The sequence below is a fragment of the Tachyglossus aculeatus genome, chromosome X1, assembly GCF_015852505.1.
Source record: "Tachyglossus aculeatus isolate mTacAcu1 chromosome X1, mTacAcu1.pri, whole genome shotgun sequence".
Classification (NCBI taxonomy): Eukaryota; Metazoa; Chordata; class Mammalia; order Monotremata; family Tachyglossidae; genus Tachyglossus; species Tachyglossus aculeatus.
Window position 1 is genome coordinate 111,748,216 of NC_052101.1, and position 17,935 is coordinate 111,766,150.

Sequence of the window (17,935 nt, forward strand, 5' to 3'; positions counted from 1 at the left end):
CTCTGCACACAGTAAGCGCTCAGTAAATACCAATGACTGACTGACAGCTCAAACTCGTATTATTCTGTTTATTGCTATAGTGTACGCTCCCAAGCACTTAGTACCGTGCTCTGCACACAATAAGCGCTCAGTAAATACCAATGACTGACTAAGCTCAAACTCGTATTATTCTCTGTTTATTGCTATAGTGTACGCTCCCAAGCGCTTAGTACCGTGCTCTGCACACAGTAAGCGCTCAGTAAATACCAATGACTGACTGACTAAGCTCAAACCTATATTATTCTCCACACAATACTGAGCTTTGCACCCAAAGTACCACTGTTTCTACTCCCAGGGCAAGGCTCATCCATCGTTCCTGAAAGAAGACTATCATCACCAGCCCCCAACCGAATGAGGGGACTCAGTCAATTGTATTTATTGAGCGCTTACTGGGTGCAGAGCCCTGTACTAAGCGCTTGGATCTGCAATCTATCGCAGCTAAAGAGCAGAGGGAGGGTAGAGGCTGGAGCAGTGCTGCCGAATTGCCCAATTATGTTGCCAACGTGTACTTCCCAAGCGCTTAGTACAGTGCTCTGCACATAGTAAGCGCTCAATAAATACGATTGATGATGATGATGATGATGCTCTGCACACGGTAAGCGCTCATTCATTCATTCGTATTTATTGAGTGCTTACCGTGTGCAGAGCACTGTGCTAAGCGCTTGGGAAGTCCGAGCTGGCAACATATAAATACGACTGAATGAATGAATGAATGACTGAATCCCAGCTTCATCAGCTGTCTGTGGGGTGACCCTGGGCAAGTCATTTCACTTCTCTGTGCCTCAGTTTACCTGTGAGCCCCCTGTGGAACAGGGACTGTGTCCAACCTGATTAGCGTGGATCTACCCCAGCGCTTAGAACTTAATATTTCTTTATTTATTTATTTTACTTGTACCTATCTATTCTATTTATTTTCTTTTGTTAGTATGTTTGGTTTTGTTCTCTGTCTCCCCCTTTTAGACTGTGAGCCCGCTGTTGGGTAGGGACTGTCTCTGTGTGTTGCCAACTTGTCCTTCCCAAGCGCTTAGTACAGTGCTGTGCACACAGTAAGCGCCCAATAAATACGATTGATTGATTGATTGATTAATAAATGCCACCATCATCATCACCGTCATCAAAAAAGTTTCGAATGAAACTTGTACTTCCCAAGCGCGTAGTCCAGTGCTCTGCACACAGTAAGCGCTCAATAAATACGATTGATTGATTGATTGAATGTCGATCAGGCTAGGGGGATTTCTCAGTTCGGTCTGAGCAGTGAGACCCCCCCAAGGCTGTCCCCCTCCAACTATTAAGTTATTTATTTTACCACTGACATCCGTAACTTACATTAAACGTCTGTCGCCCCCCCGGAGAAGCTAAGCTCCTTGTGGGCAGGGAATCTTGGCTCCCAATTCAGTTGTATTGCGATGATGATGATGGCATTTATTAAGCCCTTACTACGCGCTGGGGAGGTTACAAGGCGATCAGGTTGTCCCACGGGGGGCTCACATTAATCCCCATTTTACAGATGAAGGAACCGAGGCCCAGAGAAGTGAAGTGACTTGCCCAAAGTCACCCAGCTGGCAGTTGGCGGAGCCGGGACTTGAACCCACGACCTCTGACTCTGAAGCCCGGGCTCTTTCCACTGAGCCACGCCGCTACTGTACCCGCCCAAGCGCTTACTACAGTGCTCTGTACGCAGTAAGTGCTCAATAAATAACAATGATGGATTGATTGATTTCGCCCGGTTTTCACCGATTGAAAACCGGTGCTCTGCACAGTGCTCTGCACACAGTAAGCGCTCAATAAATAAATACGATTGATGATTGGTTTTTCACTCAATCAATGGCACTGATTGATTGCTTACTGTGTGCAGAGCACTGGACTAAGCGCTTGGGATAATACAGTACAACAGTACTGGTAAACACGATTCCAGCCCTCAAGGAGTTTATGGAACAGATTACACTCTTCTTGTTCAATCAATCAATAAATACAATTGATTGATTGTTCTATAGCTCTCATCCATTCAGTCAGTTGCATTTATTGAGCGCTTACTGTGTGCAGAGCACTGTACTAAGCGCTTGGGAAGTGCAGAGACGGTCCCTGCCCAACAATGGGCTCGCGGTCATCCCTCACTGAGTGAGCTGGGGTCTTCGCTGAATTTTGTGTGATTAACCCAGTACTTAGGACAGGCTTCATTAGTGGTATTAATAAAGCAAGACGCTGAAAATAAATCTGATTGGCAAGCCACTCTTGTCTGTTAATAATACTTTTAATAACGATGGTGGTATGGGTTAAGCGTTTACTACGCGCCAAGCACCGGATTCAGAGCTGGGGGTAGAGACAAGATAATCAGGTTGGATATAGTCCCTGTCCCTGCTTTAGAATTCAATGGGTGCCCCCTTCCCTGCGTAACGTAAAATTTTCATAGTTTAAAAAGTGTCAAATCTCTTTTAAAAAGGAACAGTAGAAGGCCACCTATTTCCATGGACGGAGTGTGAGAGAGCGGAATCAGGTTGGATATAGTCCCTGTCCCTGCTTTAAAATTCAATGGGTGCCCCCTTGCCCGCGTAACGTAAAATTTTCATAATTTAAAAAGTGTCAAATCTTTTTTAAAAAGGAACAGTAGAAGGCCACCTATTTCCATGGACGGAGTGTGAGAGAGCGGAATCAGGTTGGATATAGTCCCTATCCCTGCTTTAGAATTCAATGGGTGCCCCCTTCCCCGCGTAACGTAAAATTTTCATAGTTTAAAAAGTGTCAAATCTTTTTTAAAAAGGAACAGTAGAAGGCCATCTATTTCCATGGATGGAGTGTGAGAGAGCGGAATCAGGTTGGATATAGTCCCTGTCCCTGCTTTAGAATTCAATGGGTGCCCCCTTGCCCGCGTAACGTAAAATTTTCATAGTTTAAAAAGTGTCAAATCTTTTTTAAAAAGGAACAGTAGAAGGCCACCTATTTCCATGGATGGAGTGGTGAGAGAGCGGAAAGGTACTAGCATGTCCACGGTGGACAGGCAGCATAGGAAGCAGCATGGCCTAGCGGGTAGATAACAGTCCTGGGAGTCAGAAGGACCTGAGTTCTAATCCCGGCTCTGCCACTTGTCTGCTGTGTGACCTTGGGCAAGTCACTTCAATTCTCTGGGCCTCAGTTACCTGCGAGTCCCATGTGGACCAGGGACTGCATCCAACCTCATTAACTTGTATCCACCCCAGTGCTTAGAGCAGTGCTTGGCACATAGTAAGCGCTTAATAAATACCATCATCATCATCATCAAAAGAAGACCGAGTACTTCCCAAGCTCCTCTCGACCACTCCCATATACCCACTCACTCACCTTCATCATCATCATCATCATCAATCGTATTTATTGAGCGCTTACTATGTGCAGAGCACTGTACTAAGCGCTTGGGAAGTACAAATTGGCAACATATAGAGACAGTCCCTACCCAACAGTGGGCTCACAGTCTAAAAGGGGGAGACAGAGAACAAAACCAAACATACTAACAAAATAAAAGAAATAGACTAGATATGTACAAATAAAATAAATAAATAAATAGAGTAAAAAATATGTACAAACATATATACATATATACAGGACAAGACCTTCAGCCTTCTAGACTGTGAGCCCACTCTCTCACATTCTCACTCACATTCTCTATATGTTGCCAACTTGGACTTCCCAAGCGCTTAGTACAGTGCTCTGCACACAGTAAGCGCTCAATAAATACGACTGATTGACTGATTGATTCAGCCGAGACTTCCGGTGAGCACCCAGCTAACCCGACTACATACCCGGAAGTTTTATTTATTTTTAAATCCTGCCTTGCCCATCTAGAGCAGCAGCGTGGCTCAGTGGAAAGAGCCCGGGCTTTGGAGTCAGAGGTCGTGGGTTCAAATCCCGGCTCCGCCAACTGTCAGCTGTGTGACTTTGGGCAAGACACTTAACTTCTCTGTGCCTCAGTTACCTCATCTGGAAAATGGGGATGAAGACTGTGAGCCCCCCCGTGGGACAACCTGATCACCTTGTATCCTCCCCAGCATTTAGAACAGTGCTTTGCACATAGTAAGCGCTTAATAAATATTATTATTATTATTATCTCTGCTTCCATTCTCCAATATCCCCTCATTTGTGCAACATTTTAGGATTCTTGACAGACGGGCCCCCGAGTGCCGACTGGATCTTTACTAAAGCTTCCTGACAGGAAACTGGGCCGATCCAGCGCTCCGGAGAAGCAGCGTGGCTTAGTGGAAAGAGCACGGCCTCGGGAGTCAGAGGACAAGTCAGAGGTTCAAATCCCAGCTCCGCCGCTTGTCAGCTGTGCGACTTTGGGCAAGTCACTTCACTTCTCTGTGCCTCGGTTATCTCATCTGTACAATGGGGATTAAGACTGTGAGCCCCACATGGGGCACCCTGATCACTCTGTATCCTCCCCGGCGCTCAGAACGGTGCTTTACACATAGTAATAATAATAACGATGGCATTTATTAAGTGCTTACTATGTGCAAAGCACTGTTCTAAACGCTGGGCACTGTTCTAAGTGCTGGATGGCATTTATTAGGAGCTTACTATGTGCAAAGTGCTGTTCTAAGTGCTGGGGAGGTTACAAGGTGATCAGGTTGTCCCATGGGGGGCTCACAGTCTTCATCCCCATTTTACAGATGAGGGAACTGAGGCCCAGAGAAGCCAAGTGACTTGCCCAAAGTCACACAGCTGACAATTGGTGGAGCCGGGATTTGAACCCATGACCTCTGACTCCAAAGCCCGGGCTCTTTCCACTGAGCCACGCTGCTTCTCTAAGCACTTAAGCACTTAACAAATACTAAAATTATTATTATTAATCCCAGCTCCACCACTTGTCTGCTGTGTGACCTTAGGCAAGTCACTTCACTTCTCTGGGCCTCAGTTCCCTCATCTGTAAAATGGGGATTAAAAGTGTGAGCCCCACGTGGGACAGCCTGATTACCCTGTATCCACCCCAGTGCTTAGAACAGTGCTCGGCACATAGTGAGCGCTTAACGAATACCATAATTATTATTATTATTATTATTGATTGAGACATCAAAATGCACTGCTAGAGCTGAGTTGTAGTAAATAATGATCGTTGCCTTTTTTTGGTACCAATACAAGTCAATTCCTGAAGAGCCTTTCTCTCCTTGAATGGGATGAACATGTGCAAACACGGGGGGAAAAAAATCACAAAAAAATGTACCTTCTGAACCATTAAAAATAACACACACAACACCTACCTGATCTACTCCATTACTATAAAGCAGTCCGGTGTTCGATACAGAATGAAAGTAAAAGGCACCTTCTAAATAATTCATTTGATTTACCTAGGGGATCAAAAAAATATATATATCATTGCATCGTCCTAGTATGCTGGCCGAGCCCAGAGTCTGGTCCAGTCGAAAGACTTCCTACCCACCCATATTTAATTCCACATTACCAGGCCAGCTAGTGAACGAAAAAAGAGCCCAAATAACAGAATCCGGGAGTGACTTGGACAATATTTATATAGCCTCTAAGGGGACGCAGGACCAGGAAAGATTCTCTGGCATTTCATCACCAATGAGGCCAGGAAGAAGCAAAATGAATCATCGCTCATGATCACAAATTCTTAAATTCTTGGGGAAGCAGCAGGACCTGGATTCTAATTCCAGTGCCACCGCTGGCTTGCTGCGTGACCTCGGGCAAGTCATTTAACATCTCTGGGCCTCAGTTTCCTCAACTGTATATTGGGGATTCAATGCCTCGTCCCCCTCCTCCTTCGACTGTGAGCCCAATGTGGGCAAGGAACCGTGTCCGACCTGATGACCCTGTATCTACCCCAGCGCTGGGAACAGTGCTTGACACATAGTAAGCACGTAACAAATACCATTATTATTAGTAGTACATATTTATTCTATTTATTTTATTTTGTTAATACGTCTTGTTTTGTTGTCTGTCTCCCCCTTCTAGACTGTGAGCCCGCTGTTGGGTAGGGATCGTCTCTATATGTTGCCAGCTTGTACTTCCCAAGCGCTTAGTACAGTGCTCTGCACACAGTAAGCGCTCAATAAATACAATTAAATGAATCAATGAATGAATTAGTCTGGGGCAATTAACCAACCAGGGGGAAGATGGATCTCTGACTAGAGAGAAACCATTTTAAGAACATTTTGCTTCCTACTTTAGTTGAAGGAGCATAGGGTGCTAGCAGGAGACAACAGCCATGATACGTGCCCCATGATTCAGGGCTAAATTATTGGCTCTCTTCGCCCACTACCCCTCTTCTCACATCTTCCGTTCCTCCAAAGTCCAAGTTGGCAACATCTAGAGACGGTCCCTACCCAACGACGGGCTCACAGTCTAGAAGGGGGAGACAGACAACAAAACAGAACACGTGGACAGGTGTCAAGGCGTCAGAACAAATAGAATTAAAGCCAGATGCACGTCATTAACACAATAAATAGAAGAGTCAATACGTACAAGTAAAATAAGTAGAGGCATAAATCTGTACAAACATATATACAGGTGCTGTGGGGAGGGGAAGGAGGGAGGGCGGGGAGGAGGTTCCTGACAAGGATGATGAAGAAGGGGAAGGGGAAGAAGATGACGACGAAGAGGAGGAGGGTTTGGAGGACATAGATGAAGAAGGCGATGAAGATGAAGGCGATGAAGATGATGATGAGGGAGAAGAGGGAGAGGTGAGTGAACAGAGTCTTAAAGTCGCATATCACTGCAGCTCTCAGCATAACAGCACAGGCAATAGGCATACCTCCTTCCCCTCCCCACACCACCTGTATATATGTATATATGTTTGTACGTATTTATTACTCTATTTATTTATTTTATTCGTACATATTTATTCAATTTATTTTATTTTGTTAATATGTTCTGTTTTGTTGTCTGTCTCCCCCTTCTAGACTGTGAGCCCGCTGTTGGGTAGGGACCGTCTCTATAATGTTGCCAACTTGTACTTCCCAAGCACTTAGTACAGTGCTCTGCACACAGTAAGCGCTCAATAAATACGATTGAATGAATGAGAGGAAAAAGGGGGCTCAGTCTGGGAAGGCCGGTGAGCTCTCAGTAGGGCTTTGAAGGGAGGAAGAGAGCTAGCGTGGCGGATGGGCGGAGGGAGGGCGTTCCGGGCCAGGGGGAGGACGTGGGCCGGGGGTCGACGGCGGGATGGGCGAGAACGAGGCCCGGTGAGGAGGTTAGCGGCAGAGGAGCGGAGGGTGCGGGCTGGGCCGGAGAAGGGGAGAAGGGAGGTGAGGTAGAAAGGGGGCGAGGGGATGGACAGCCTTGAAGCCCAGGGTGAGGAGTTTTTGCTTGATGCGTAGGCTGACAGGCAGCCACTGGAGATTTGTGAGGAGGGGAGTAACATGCCCAGAGCGTTTCTGCACAAAGATGATCCAGGCAGCAGCGTGAAGTATAGACTGAAGTGGGGAGAGACAGGAACCGCCAGTTCTTGCTAATCAACACGTACTCTCCCAGGCGCTTTGTACAGTGTCCTGCACAGTAAGCACTCAGTACATACAGCCGGTTGACTGGCTACGCGATGGAGACAAAAGTGGCCAAGCCCAGCCCTAGTCGGAGAGGACAAAAAGAGAGCCAGAGGAGGCTAGAAGCCGAGATTAGAAATCCTCTCCTAGAGGAGGGGGTGGCCAACAGTGTCAGAAGCAGCAGACAGATCCTAAAGCTGAGGGCAGAGGAGGGATTGTTGGATCTGGCCAGGAGGAGGACATTAATGTGTTTAACGAGAGCAATTCTGGGGATGAAGATGAAAGCCAGATTGTGAAGCACGTTCTCCCTTAAATCCCAAAAGAAGAAGGAAGGTCAGATTCTCCCCTCACCCGAGTTATTCTGCTCTGCACACAGTAAGCGCTCAATAAATACGATTGATTGATTGAATGAGTGAATGAATGAATTCTGTGTGTCTAACATACCTTATTTTCCAAAACCAATTCTTCAAATTCCAATCCTGCACTGGTTGAAAAATATATGTGGCTGCTATCATCAAGTTTTCCTCTCGAATATGCATAAATATAATGACTTACAGTCTAAAAACACAGAACGACAAAGTTATTCTCATTAACACGCAATGAAAACCCACGAATCACTTTCTCATTTTTATGCATTTTAAAATATCAAGCAACTAATGGTATTTATCAATGAGATTAATCTAATCCGACACTTACCGTGTGCAGAGAACTGTACTAAGCACTTAAACACTACTTAGCAGACCTAACCTGATCAAAGGAACCCCAATTTAATCATATACTGAATTTTTCGATACTTTGAGTTGGGAATGGTGGATTTTGAACCGCTCTTTGAAGCCTCAGAAACCAAAAAACAGAGGAAAAAAAAAGGAAGATTAAGAAATCACAATAATAATAATGGTAGCATTTATTAAGCGCTTACTATGTGCAAAGCACTGTACTGAGCGCTGGGGAGGTTACAAGGTGATCAGGTTGTCCCATGGGGGGGATCACAGTCTTAATCCCCATTTTACAGATGTGGTAACTGAGGCCCAGAGAATAATCATAATAATAATAATAATGTCATTTGTTAAGCGCTTACTACGTGCAGAGCACTGTTCTAAGCGCTGGGGGGGTTACAAGGTGATCAAGTTGTCCCACGTAGGGCTCCCAGTCTTAATCCCCATTTTACGGATGAGGTAACTGAGGCTCAGAGAAGTTAAGTGACTTGCCCAAAGTCACCCAGCAGACGTGTGGTGGAGTCGGCATTTGAACCCATGACCTCTGACTCCAAAGCCTGAGCTCTTTCCACTGCGCCACGCTGCTTCTCTTAAAGATAACAGCAGCTAGAGTGGAACAATACCAATCGTAATACTCATAATCAATCAATTAATCAAGATCAATCTCAAGATTGATCAATTAATCAATCAGTGGAATTGACTGAGCACTTACTATGTGCAGAGCACTGTACTAAGCGCTTGGGAGAGTACAGTACAACAGAAGCAGCAGACACGTTCCTTGCCCAAAACGAGTTTAGATACATTCAGTCATCCCACAAGGGCGATAATGATGCAGAGGGCCAGGGATTACTTTTCCCAAGCAAAATCATGTTAGATTTATTGGATTCCCCCGATTATTTTTAGCCCCTACTGCATTCGCAAAGGCAACTTGAGACCCGACTTCGTTTGGACGGCTCGGGGGGCAACCATCACATGCTTCCTCCAGGCACCCTGACGCCAGGATTGAAGATGGAATACTACTGGTCTGACACAATAAAGCCTCACTCGTCGTCTCATGTCGTCTGTCCTCGAGCCTGTAAATTCCTTAATAGTGGTGGCATTTGGTAAATCCTTACTGCGTGCCAAACACCGGATTAAGGAAGCACTGGGGTAAAATTCAAGATAATCAGGTGGACATCGTCCCCGTCCACGTGGGGCTCGCGGTCTAAGTAGCAGGGGCTAGGATTTAATCCCTGTTTTACAGATGAAGAAACTGAGGCCCAGAGAAGTTAAGCGACTTGCCCAAGGTCACGCAGCAGACAAGTGGCCCAGTGCACGGGTCTGGGAGCTGGAAGGACATGGGTTCTAATCTCGGTTCCACCGCTTGTCTGCTGTGTGACCCTGGGCGTGTCACTTCCCTTCTCTGTACCCCAGTTAATTCATTTTGTACAATGGGGATTAAGACAATGAGACCCACGTGGGAAATGGATTGTGTCCAAGCTGACTGGCTTGTATCTACCCAGCGTTTAGTACAGTGACTGACACATAGCGAGCACTTAACAAATGCCATAGAAATTTACAAAAAGTGGACGAGCCGAGATTAGAACCCAGGTCCTCGGATTCTCAGTCCCACACTCTTTCCACTAGGCCACGTTGCTTCTCTTGGGGGGCAGACATCACATCTACTGTACTCTCCCAAGGGCTTAATACAGTGTACTGATTAGCTTGCATCTACCCAGCGCTTAGTACAGTGACTGACACATAGCGAGCACTTAACAAATGCCATAGAAATTTACAAAAAGTGGACGAGCCGAGATTAGAACCCAGGTCCTCCGACTCTCAGTCCCACACTCTTTCCACTAGGCCACATTGCTTCTCTTGGGGGCAGACATCACATCTACTGTACTGTACTCTCCCAAGGGCTTACTACAGTGTACTGCACACAGTAAGCGCTCAATAAATACCGCTGATTGATCGATTCCATTCACTGCAGCTATAAGGTGAAGCAGTCTTGAAATTTACCCAAAGAGGTGGTGATGGTGGATTACAACCTAGTAGCTCTTGGACTGCAATCCTTTCTCTTAACCTGTTTTGTTTTTTCCACCCACCCTCGTTTCTTTTCCACCCTTCATTTTGGCGTTAGTTCCTTCTATTCCTCTTCCACCTACTTAATCTTTATCTTCTCGATCCATAATTCCTCTTCTTCAGCTTCAGGACCACCAAGAGTATCAAGGATGGGAATAATCCCAGGTGGCCCCTGGATTTTCCCTTTAACCACTGCTGGTTCGCCAACTGTTATGGAAACCCCATTCATTCAATCGTCTTTACTGAGCGCTTACTGCGCGCAGAGCACTGTACTAAGCAGCCGCTGTCCTCACCACCCCTGCCCTACAAGTAGATCTCAACGCGTATCCCTGTCGCCCGGGCTTTATGGACGTCTTCCAGCTCAAGACAGTCTTGGCTGCCGTTTTCAGGAGTCCCAGCCAATGAGGCAGTGGTCCATCCCTTACATTTTGGATGGGAGTCCGGGAAAACAATCCTCACAGAGTTTCTCCAAGCACCCTGTGGCCAACTGCTAGAGACAGAATCCTGGTTTGAACCGAACACTGGTTTAACCAGGTAATATGACCATATCTTCCCTTGGAACAGGCCCATTGGCAGCTGCGGGCAATCCCACGCTGGGGCAGGGGGAAAGTAGGTAGGTCGGTGAAGAGAACCTCTCTAAGCCTGTATGACCACGAGTCAGTTCTTGGCCCTGACATCTGGGCTACCAGAAAGCCAATTATGATGGGGAGAAAGAGCCAGGGCCAGAAAAGGGATGATGAATGGGCTGCATGATAAAAAAAGAGAGAGCGGGATGGAGGGGTTGAAGGGGAAGACGAGAAGGGATAAAAGTAGGATTTAGGAAAAAAGGATGTACTTACTGAACAGTGGTATTCTACGCTATAGCAGCAGTGTTCACCAGAAAGAGTTGAAACTTTAGTCTCAACACCTGAAGCAGAAACACAGTAGGAAACATAAATTTCTTAAAAAGAAGCACCTGCATTTTGTATCTTGCTAAGGAGCCCTTTATGCCACATTACTCCTCACGATCAATTTCCTCTCCCTTAACTCCCACTGGCTGTTTTGGGCCTTCGACTCCTTCCTTCAGGAACCTCTCTTTTCAAAAGCTGATATAACTGCCTGCTCTATTTCATTTCCGAGACCGAGGCAGTGTAATAACGAACTGGCGCCAACGGGAAGGCAATACCGTGGGCCTGACTCAAACCGTATGAGTTTGGTGAGCTAGGGAAGGAGATGGGGAGCAAGTGGTGAGGATGTCTTTTCCCTCAGACCCTGCTACCCCGCCCTGACCTGCCCCCTGCCTTCCATCACCTCATCCACCCCATTAAATCCTTACACATCTGAACGAGTCCCAAATCTCTATCTTCAGGCCCGACCTCTCTCCGGCCCTACGGTCTTATATTTCCCTCTACTTTTTGGGTACTTTTGGACTAGGGTGTTCCATTCCATTCCAACTTAATACATCACAAACGGTCCTTATCTTCTTCCCATCTAACTCCACTTCCATTTCCAAATTTCCTTATCACTGCTGCCAATCGCACGCCTTCCTGTCCCCCACACTTATAACCTGGCGGTCACCTTTGAGTCCTCTTCCTATTTCATTTAATATTGACCCCCCCCACCACCACCACCCAATCTTATCAAACCTTGTTGAGTCTTTTCACTGAAACATTTTACAGATCCATCAATCGTATTTATTGAGCACTCACTATGTGCAGAGCACTGTACTCAGTCCTTGGGAGAGCACAATGGAGCAGAATTAGCAGACACATTCCCTGTCCACGACAGACCCTCCCACTCCTCTCTTCTTTCACAGACATTCAAAGCAGTCCATCACCTTGCCCCCTCCTACCTCACCTCGCTACTCTCCTACACAACCTGGCCCGCAAGCCTCGGCCCTCTAACGCCAACTTCTCACTGCACCTCGTCTCGTCTATCTCGCCGCCGACCTCTTGCCCACGTCCTGCCTCTGGCCTGGGACGCCCTCCCTCCTCGTATCCGTCAGCCAATTACTCTCCCCCCACCACCGCAACCTGATTATCTTGTATCCGCCCCAGTGCTTAGAACAGTGCTTGGCACATAGTAAGTGCTTAACAGATACCGTTATTATTACTCCTTGTGTTACTTTTCGAGTGGCACAAAGAAGCTGGGTGGCTAGTGGTCCTGGAGACTGCCAGACCCCAAGAAGGTGACTCTCTCCCCGAGTCGGGGTACGAGCCAACCCAAAGGATGGACAGGTCCTACAATTTCAACCACATTCTTCTTCCAGTCTCCCTTCCTCCTCTTCCACAAGCCCCAGATGGAGTCTCGCTTTCATTCGACTCCCAACTGCTACTTAAATTTGGGCACATTTGTCACTGCTACCCCGCTTTAAAATAGATGCGTGGGGAGAGTTCCCACACAGTGATTTTCAGCAGAGGACGGTTATAAAAGATGCTGCCAACCAAATTTCTTTTTTAACTCGCCCGATCCATGCCTCAGAACATGCACCGCTGAAAGCAGGACAAGAGGTCCTTTTTGCGCACTGTACAAGACTCTTTGGGGCAACAGCCCGTATAAAACTGACATTTTTCTGCAGTTTTCTGTTGGGTAAAATCAAACCAGGCAAGAAGGTGAGAAACAACATGTACCTCTAGCAGCATCCCAGGTCTTCTTGTTATAATCATAACCAAAGACTTTTCCATTTATTATCATTACTAATCGTGATGATGAATAAATAATTGATGAGATCTTGGGAATTCCCGCCTAAGACATTATGATGGATAATTAGCATTATTGATATAGCAAAGTGATCAGGAACTCTAAATATTATTTATGCACATCTACATACATAGGTGATCTTATTGAACCCATTTGCAAAATTGTATTGGACTTCACACGAGTGAAAAAAATGCTTTAAAAGTTATGATCGCATAAATCCAGACCCCGCGTATTCAAGAAATTCAGTTATCCAGATTTGCACCCGAGTTCCAACCAGACGATGTTGCTCTCAGTCACGACTCAGAAAAGACATTTCAGAGTCACTGGCGACTGTCCCGTTTAATCATTAAGCCAACATGCAGAAGCAGCCCAAACCGCCCAGCAAATGCTGGACATTATCTGGTACATAACCAAATTAAAGACATTGTTTTGCCCCAGTATAAAACCTACACCCAGAATCCTCTGAATAGTTCTTGTCACTCTCCCAAATATAGCTGGAGTTGGTGCAGAGAAGGGCAACCGAGTTCAATCAATCAATCAATCGTATTTATTGAGTGCTTACTGTGTGCAGAGCACTGTACTAAGCGCTTGGGAAGTACAAGTTGGCAACATATACAGTCCCTACCCAACAGTGGGTTCACAGTCTAAAAGGGGGAGACAGAGAACAAAACCAAACATACGAACAAAATAAAATAAATAGAATAGATATGTACAAGTAAAATAAATAAATAAATAAATAAATAGAGAAATAAATATGTACAAACATATATACATATATACAGAGATGATCGGGGGAATCGGGAAGCTTCCAATACGAGGGTAGCCTACAAGAATTCATTATCATCAACGGTATTTATTGAACCCTTACTATGGGCAGAGCCCTGTACTAAGTGCTTGGGAGAGAATAGTATAAAAGAAGCCGTGTGTTGCCTAGGGGATAGAGCAAGTGTCTGGGAATCAGAAGACATTGGGTTCTAATCCCGGCTCTGCCGCTTGTCTGCTGTGTGACCTTGGGTAAGTCACTTCACTTCTCTGGGCCTCAGGAACCTCATCTGCAAAATGGGGATGAAGACGGTGAGCCCTAAGTGGCACAGGGACTGTGTCCAGCTTGATTGGCTTGTATCTACCCTGGCGCTTAGAACAGTGCTTGGCACATAGTAAGTGCTTAATAAATACCATAAAAAAAAAAGAAAAACAGAGTTGGCAGATATATTCCCTGCCCAAAACAAGCTTACAGTCTAGAGGAGGAGTCGATAAGACTCGGCAAATTAAAGGGCTGCAGGCTGACAGAAAATTTACAGACTCGTGAAGGGCAGGGTGAGCAAGGAATTGTTGTCCACCAAATACCTCCCTCCCAGGACAGGGGCTATCCACTAAAGCCTGAATGTGAGAGTAGCTTCAAAACATAATAATAATAACAATAATAATAATAATAATAATAATGGCATTTATTAAGCACTTACTATGTGCAAGGCACTGTTCTAAGCGCTGGGGAGTTTACAAGGTGATCAGGATGTCCCACGTGGGGCTCACAGTCTTAATCCCCATTTTACAGATGAGGTAACTGAGGCACAGAGAAGTGAAGTGACTGACCCAAAGTCACCCAGCTGACAAGTGGCAGAGCCGGGATTTGAACCAATGACCTCTGACTCCAAAGCCCGGGCTCTTTCCACTGAGCCACACGGCTTCCCCCTGCCATGGAAACATGCCAAAGGAAATACTGATTCTCACAGTACAGAGAGGTAAGCAGCGTGGCTCAGTGGAAAGAGCCCGGGCTTTGGAGTCAGAGGTCATGGGTTCAAATCCCAGCTCCGCCACTTGTCAGCTGTGTGACTTTGGGCAAGTCACTTCACTTCTCTGGGCCTCAGTTCCCTCATCTGTAAAACGGGGATGAAGACTGTGAGCCCCAGGTGGGACAACCTGATCACCTTGTATCCACCCCAGAGCTTAGAACAGTGCTTGGCACACAGTAAGCACTTAACAAATACCAACATTATTATTATTACTATTAAGCGTATGGAATCTTTTACAAGAGAATGTCATGCAGGCCAAAATTATAAGTGGGTTCCAGAAGGATTTGAATACATTCACAGGCAAGCAGTCCAGTCTGTAATAGGTTACTGGAAAGTTAAGGATGTAGAGAGAAAAAAATTGGAGATTTTTGATGGTCCATCCCTTACATTTTGGATGGGCGTCCAGGAAAACAATCCTCACAGAGTTTCTCCAAGCACCCTGTGGCCAACTGCTAGAGACAGAATCTTGGTTTGAATCGAACAATGGTTTATCCAGGTAATATGACTGCCTTGTGTGCTTCTGGTGGTATAGTTTCACTGGACAAAAAGTTGCCCATGCTGTTCAAACACCAAAGATGCCAACTTAGCACTTAAACACTTTAGAGTCCTTCAACATCTCTTTTACCGCGCCCTTTCTGTTCATTCTTTTCCCTTAACATTTCTTCACATTTTCCTTGCCCTTTCATTTTAGGGCCTCTTATTCCTCCTCTTCACTCCGGTGTTGTTTTGAAAATTAGCTTGTATCTACCGCAGCCCTTACTGCAGTGCCTGATACGGTCGGCCCTTAACAGACAGCATTAAAAGAAAACGGAAACAGATCTTTTTGCATGGTGAAAACATTAAAAAGGGACCAATAATGTCAGTTACCTTTTGTTCCCAAAGGGGACGATATGAAAGGAAATACGCTTATTACCTTTTGTTCCCAAAGGGGACGATATGAAAGGAAGTACGCTTAGTCTGCAGTGAGAGCTGGGTTAGATATAAGGAAAAATCAGTGGTCTTAACGGTGATGAAACACTAGAACAACCAACCGAGACTGTGGAATCACCACCTCTGGCTCCCAGTTTAAAGTCTCAAGTCCTCTCTTCCCAAACAGAATTCTAATTACGCGCCATTACAAGTTGCACAACACCCTCCCCCCCTTAAGTAACATAAACAGTACCTGCATTTTTTTAGGGATGGAAAGTGGAATAAGGCTACTTTCAAAGTTGTTTTTCGAAAGAAAAACTTGATGTCTAAAAAAAAGGGGGAAAAAAATGAATGAGAGAGGAAGGAATTTAAGCTGAACCGGTTTCTCAAACACAGCTACTTTTTAAATTAGAAATTAATTCACTAGAAGAAAATGTCTGCCCCTGAGGAGAACTCCTTTGGCTTGGTCTTTGCTGTTTGTAAGTTGTTGTTGTTGTCTTACGCTGTCGAGTCACGTCTGACCCATAGCGGCACCATGTACACATCTCTCCCAGAACGTCCCACCTCCATCTGCATTCGTTCTGGGAGCGGATCCACAGTTTTCTTGGTAAAAATACGGAAGTGGTTGCCCATTGCCTCCTTCCAGGCAGCAAACTTGAGTCTCCGCCCTCGGCTCTCTCCCGTGCCGCTGCTGCCCAGCACGGGTGAGTTTTGACTTGAGGAAGATGGCCTTCCGCTCGCTAGCCACTGGCCAAGCTAAGAGTGGAATGGGTACGCGCCTGCTTGACTCTCCCTCCCGTAACCGAGACCGGTAGAGGACTGACAACTCTCCAGATGCGACCCTGAGAGGGGATGTTCGTAAATACCACGGTACTATTTCAAAATACAACTCTACCAACTGCTAACCTCTCCCGGACCTGATGTAAAGGGACAACTAGGGGGGATTTACAGTGCCTTCTTGGCTCTGTGAGTCGGGAAATTTTCTCCAGCGTTTAAACACGTGAAGGCTACAGGGTCAGAGTCCAGAACGAACAAATGTACAGGCTAGTGCCGGGCTGAGACTGACAAAGTTGGAAAAACAACCAGGGAGCTCTTCTGTCTTCCAGGCAAACGGGAATGAAGTAACTCCACTAGAGCAGAGGCTTTGAAGGGATTGTGAAACCAAAAGACGGAATCAAAAACAGGACAAATGGTAAATGCACCTGCCTGGAAAGGAGCGATCTTTCCGGTGTGTGTGTCTGTGTGTGTGGAAGGCACTGACAATCACACAACTGTCTTTTCAGCCTTTTCAGCACATATCGGCAATGTCCTCTTCAAAGCTGAAGGACAGCTCCATCCAAAATACAGAAATTTTCTGCTGAACTGAGGAGTGTGTTATCTTTCTCAGTGGAGCACCAAGTAATTATAGATAACTAGCTAGCTCCCATACTGGTACAAAGGAGGCAGAGAAAGGATTCGCTCCATTTTTTTCTCTTTTTTTACATCTAGCATCTTTGTCCAAGAGGGCACAGGGAAAAAGACGGAGACTAAGACTGCAAAGATCTAACGCGGCACATGCCGTGTGAACAGCAGGGCAAGCTGCTGCAACAAAATATCGTCTTGGATGCCTTGGAGTAGCAGGAAGAGAGACTCTGAACCTCTTTTATTAAGACGCTTGGAGAAGCAGCATGGTGTAGGCGACAAAGCCCGGGCCTGGGAATCAGAAGGTCATGGGTTCTGATCCTGACTCTGCCACGTGTCTGCTGTGTGACTTTTGGCAAGTCACTCCACTTCTCTGTGCCTCAGTTACCTCATCTGTAAAATGAGGATTGAGATTGTGAGCTCCACGTGGGACTAGACTGTGAGCCCACTGTTGGGTAGGGACCGTCTCTATATGTTGCCAACTTGTACTTCCCAAGCGCTTAGTACAGTGCTCTGCACACAGTAAGCGCTCAATAAATACGATTGATTGATTGATTGATTGACAGGGACTGTGTCCAACCCGATTTGCGTGTATCCACTCCAGCGCTTAGTACAGTGCCTGGCACATAGTAAGCACTTACCAAATACCATAATTACCAAGTGGTGCTACTGAAATTAAGGAATTTCCCAAAGAGGCAGAACAAGAGGGAAAAAAAGTCCCGTGCCAGTCATTAGAGCACATTCTAAGCCTGTTATATTTTAGTTTAAAATGAAGAGAAAAATCAGCATCTTTGTCGATCATGATAGAAAACCATTATTATCAATCAATCGATCAATTGTAGTTACTGGTTGCTTACTATGTGCAGGG

The 17,935-nt window shown here is 45.9% G+C and overlaps 1 protein-coding gene across 3 annotated transcripts in view; it reads right to left on the minus strand.

The window, feature by feature from the left end:
* Nucleotides 1-17,935, minus strand: part of CATSPERD (cation channel sperm associated auxiliary subunit delta) — an 83,812-nt gene that overhangs the window by 58,823 nt on the left and 7,054 nt on the right. Inside the window, exons 4-8 of one of the 3 annotated variants that reach the window (XM_038740236.1) lie at nucleotides 15,920-15,992; nucleotides 12,895-13,009; nucleotides 11,125-11,192; nucleotides 7,950-8,063; nucleotides 5,268-5,354 (exon numbers count right to left, since the gene is read on the minus strand). In XM_038740236.1, the coding sequence (XP_038596164.1) occupies nucleotides 5,268-5,354; nucleotides 7,950-8,063; nucleotides 11,125-11,192; nucleotides 12,895-13,009; nucleotides 15,920-15,992 (457 nt within the window). The remainder of the gene's footprint in view (nucleotides 1-5,267; nucleotides 5,355-7,949; nucleotides 8,064-11,124; nucleotides 11,193-12,894; nucleotides 13,010-15,919; nucleotides 15,993-17,935) is intronic. The other 2 variants (XM_038740237.1, XM_038740238.1) reach the window with 2 other exon arrangements.